The sequence below is a fragment of the Rutidosis leptorrhynchoides genome, chromosome 3 (genome assembly GCF_046630445.1).
Source record: "Rutidosis leptorrhynchoides isolate AG116_Rl617_1_P2 chromosome 3, CSIRO_AGI_Rlap_v1, whole genome shotgun sequence".
NCBI classification, from domain to species: domain Eukaryota; kingdom Viridiplantae; phylum Streptophyta; class Magnoliopsida; order Asterales; family Asteraceae; genus Rutidosis; species Rutidosis leptorrhynchoides.
In genome coordinates this window covers 234117717-234122753 of record NC_092335.1, presented here as the reverse complement: position 1 = coordinate 234122753, position 5037 = coordinate 234117717, and the positions used below count along the sequence as shown (strand labels likewise).

General features: G+C 34.6%; 1 protein-coding gene across 1 annotated transcript; it reads right to left on the bottom strand.

Annotated features, from left to right (window-relative positions):
- Window positions 1–958: 958 nt before the first annotated feature.
- Window positions 959–1952, bottom strand: LOC139900868 (uncharacterized). Its single transcript, XM_071883619.1, has 2 exons — window positions 1579–1952; window positions 959–1472 (listed from the first exon to the last, which is right to left on the bottom strand). The coding sequence occupies exons 1-2, from the start codon at window positions 1950–1952 to the stop codon at window positions 959–961; spliced, it is 888 nt and encodes a 295-aa protein (XP_071739720.1).
- Window positions 1953–5037: the final 3085 nt, after the last annotated feature.

Here is a 5037-nt window from a genome sequence, read left to right as displayed (position 1 = left end):
AGGTTTTATAAATGATTTACAAAATAGACACAAGTACGTGAAACTACATTCTATGGTTGAATTATCGAAATCGAATATGCCCCTTTTTATTAAGTCTGGTAATCTAAGAATTAGGGAACAGACACCCTAATTGACGCGAATCCTAAAGATAGATCTATTGGGCCTAACAAACCCCATCCAAATTAACCGGATGCTTTAGTACTTCAAAATTTATATCATATCCGAAGGGTGTCCCGGAATGATGGGGATATTCTTATATATGCATCTTGTTAATGTCGGTTACCAGGTGTTCACCATATGAATGATTTTTATCTCTATGTATGGGATGTGTATTGAAATATGAAATCTTGTGGTCTATTGTTATGATTTGATATATATAGGTTAAACCTATAACTCACCAACATTTTTGTTGACGTTTAAAGCATGTTTATTCTCAGGTGAATACTAAGAGCTTCCGCTGTTGCATACTAAAATAAGGACAAGATTTGGAGTCCATGTTTGTATGATATTGTGTAAAAACTGCATTCAAGAAACTGATTTCGATGTAACATATTTGTATTGTAAACCATTATGTAATGGTCGTGTGTAAACAGGATATTTTAGAATATCATTATTTGATAATCTACGTAAAGCTTTTTAAACCTTTATTTATAAAATAAAGGTTATGGTTTGTTTTAAAAATGAATGCAGTCTTTAAAAAACGTCTCATATAGAGGTCAAAACCTCGCAACGAAATCAATTAATATGGAATGTTTTTAATCAATAAGAACGGGACATTTCAGGTGTCATCCAGCACTCTTCTTTTGTTGTGATTGTTGCCATGATAGTATCCTCTTCAGTTGACTTTCTTTCCAGTACTTCAACTATAACCTTTTTGGTGAAGTGGTCGTAGAGGAAAGAGGTAAGCTTGCTCAAAGCATCTGCTTTCTTGTTACTGTTACGGGGTATTTGCTTTATTTCAAATGCCACGAAGGTGTTCGAAGCTGCCGTTTAGCTGGCTTGCTACCAGTTGTAAGTCGATATAAGCTGTGAGTTGTCGTACATCAATACTTTTTGCCAAGCGTAATCTGGCTATTAGTGCTTCGTACTCGGCGTAGTTGTTTGAGGTGGCGAACTTCAACCGGAAAGCGTAGGTTATTTCTTCTCCGTTTAGGGAAACGAGGAGTAGGCCTATGTCAGCCCCCTCCTCACTTGACACTCCATCCGTATATAGTTCCCAGAATTTGTCCGTTTCCCTTCTTGAGACAGTGGTTTCACCTTGTTTGATCATGTCAGAGGGGAGCTCTGCCAAGAAGTCGGCTATGACCTGGCCCTTGACTGAATGTTTCGGGAGGAAAGTGATTTCGTGCTCGCCAAGTTCTATTGCCCATTTTGCCATTTTTCCAGAAATTTCTGGTCTAGTCAGGATGTGTTTGATCGGTTGGTCAGTGAAAACTTGTATCAGATGTGTTTGAAAATATCGCCGTAACCGTCTGGCTGTGTGCACTAAGGCGTAAATTAGTTTTTCCATTTCCGGGTAGTTTACTTCTCTGTTTTGTAATACTTTGCTTACAAAGTACACCGACATTTGGGTTTTACCTCTGTGGGCAATTAGAACCGAGCTGATTGCCTCGGAGGAGGCGGCAAGGTATAGTGAGGGTTTCACCCGGTATCGGTGCCGTTAACGTTGGCAGTTCTTTTAAGAATGCCTTTACATCCTGGAAGGCCTTCTCGGCCTCATCTGTCCAAATGAAATCTTTCTTGGTCAGACAACCCTTTAACATCTGGAAAAAGGGGAGGGCTCTGTCGGCAGCCCGTGACAGAAACCTTGTGAGTGCCGTGACAGAAACCTTCCAGTCGATTTTTGGCATAGGGTAATTGTCTTTTGGGCATGCTTTGTTGATGTCCTTGTAGTCGACACACATGCGCCAAGATCCGTCTGCCTTTTTACCATCACGGGATTTGCAACCCATGTTTGATATTTTACTTTCTTCATTATACCGGCATCGACCAGCCGTTGTACTTTGTTATCCAGGAATTCGCTTCGTTTTAGCGCCATTGCTCTTTTCTTCTGAACAACCGGTGTGATGTTCGGGTTTACATTTAGCCGGTGTTGGGCTATTTCTTGTGGGACACCTGAAAGGACCCGTTCATACTGATTATAAATGATTCACGATAGTTGATTTCATTGCGAGGTATTTGACCTCTATATGATACATTTTACAAATATTGCATTCGTTTTTTAAAAGACAACCTTTCATTACATCGAAAGTTGACAGGCATGCATACCATTTCATAATATATCCAAACTATGAATGACTTAATATTAATCTTGATGAACTCAACGACTCGAATGCAACGTCTTTTGAAATATGTCATGAATGACTCCAAGTAATATCTCTAAAATGAGCAAATGCACAGCAGAAGATTTCTTTCATACCTGAGAATAAACATGCTTTAAAGTGTCAACTAAAAGGTTGGTGAGTTCATAGGTTTATCGTAATCAATCATTTCCATAATTTTAATAGATGATGTCAAAGCTAAGGGGTATAAAATACTATTAAATTTTACAAGGAAATACTATTAAATACGATACAATTTTACACAAGATATTTATTTATTTAGAGAACGGATATACTTAAACATTGCTACAACACTTATAGGCAGTGTACCTAATCGTACAGTAGTGTAGTTTTTAGTAAGTCCGGTTCGTTCCACAGGGAATCTTTTTTAAACAAAGCTTAACGCTATATTAGTTTACTTTTATAAAAATACAAATATATATATATATATATATATATATATATATATATATATATATATAAGTAATATTATTATTATAAAGGGGGTTTTTACCGTTTAATGACCGATTTGTCGATTTTAAAACTTTAGTCGCAGTTAAAACCAAATGTAAAATATTAAAAATAAATACAAGACTTAAATTAAAGCATAAAGTAAATAACGATAATGAAATTGCGAATAATAAAAGTGCGATAAAATAAACTTGCGATAATTAAAAAGTACGATAATTAAAAGTGCAATTAAATACAATAACAATAAATAAAAATGCGATAATTAGAAGTGCAATTAAATATAAAATAAAGGAAATTAAATATGAAATAAAAGAATTATGCTTATTTAAACTTCCGTAATCATGATGTTTGACGTGTTGATTTTAGTTTTATGCCCATGGGTTAATTGTCCTTTGTCCTGGATTATTTAATATGTCCATACGGATTTGTCCATAATAGTCCATCAGTCATAAATATAAAGAGCGAAAGCCTTCGTCAAATTATTCTTATTCCCGAAGTCAAATATTCCAACTAATTGGGGATTCGAATTGTAACAAGGTTTTAATACTTTGTTTAATGAATACACCAGGTTATTGACTGCGTGTAAACCAAGGTTTTACTACTTTGTTAACAATTACACCAATTACCCTTGAATATAATTCACCCCTGTTTCAACAAGTTTATTAACTATTAATCCAGTTCCGTATCAGGTAAAATGAATAATTATTGGTATTTATAGATATCCCGCCCACCGTACCCAGTCAAGCGTATGTGGTTATATATAAATACGTCAAATTATAAGTTTGTATATTAAATTAACAAGGTATTTTTTAGTTAATATAAAACCCATTAATAGCCCATAGTCTAATTTCCACAAGTGTCGTTCTTTTGTCCAAACCCCAATTATGGTACAAAGCCCAATTACCCAATTTTAGTAATTAGCCCAACATCATGATTACTTCAGATTAAATAAGCATAATAATAACTTAGCTACGAGACATTAATATAAAAAGGTTGAACATAACTTACAATAATTAAAAATAGCGTAGCGTTACACGGACAGAATTTCGACTTACACCCTTACAACATTCGCTAACATACCCTTATTATTAGAATTATAATTAAAATTAAAATTAAAATATAAATATATATATATTTTACGTATGAATGAGGAGAAAGAAAAAGATGATTAAAATGATCAGAATTCGGTTGGCTTTATAGGCAGTTTTTCATTTTGGGGCTCCGCGACTCGCGGCATTTTTGCCTTCAAACTCCGCGAGTCGCGGAGTTTGCAATTACAGCTCACTCTGGTTTGGAGTCTTTCTTGCCGACGGTTTTTATTATTAATTATAATATATAAATAATTATAAGAATTATTTAAATATTATATTATATTTATGTGCATAGTTGACTTGTAATTTTTAGTCCGTTGCGTCGAGCGTTGAGAGTTGACTCTGGTCCCGGTTCCGGATTTTCGAACGTCCTTGCGTACAATTTTATATTTTGTACTTTGCGTTTTGAATCTTGTACTCTTGTAATTTCGAGACGTTTCTTATCAATAATTGGAACCTTTTTGATTGTCTTTTGTACTTTTGAGCTTTTTGGTCGTTTGCGTCTTCAATTCGTCGAATCTGTCTTTTGTCTTCACCTTTTATTATTTAAACGAATATCACTTGTAAATAGAACAATTGCAACTAAAAGCTTGTCTTTCTTGAGGAATAATGCTATGAATTATATGTTCGTTTTTAGCATTATCAAATATTCTCACACTTGAGCGTTGCTTGTCCTCAAGCAATATCATCTTGAAATACTAGAATCACTTCTTTATTCTTCACACTTTGTACATCAGTGATTTCTTTACGGCGGTATAAACAATGGTAGTAACGATATGGTTTACAGTCCCACATGACTATAAAAATTTAGATCCATTAAGGAAATTGGATCTTTATGAAAACATTTGATCTTTTGAAAATTAAATCTAGTTTTTACCCTAGATAAGTTTTCCGGAATAACCCTTTACCGGTGTTTGCAAAATATTTTTGTGGGTTTGGTGGGTTTCAGATTTGAAAATTTTAGCTCAAAACTTGCGGTTTTGTGTCACCCACTTGCTAACCTTGTATTTGGAAAGCAACACGTCCAATTTACTTGTCCCGTATATTACTTTTCGGTAAACTACCGTCCGGTTGTAAAGGAAAGCGTTGAACAAGCAACTGTTAAGGCAATGTCCTCTGACATGCTTTTAATTATGGTCTATAACGTGTCGGAC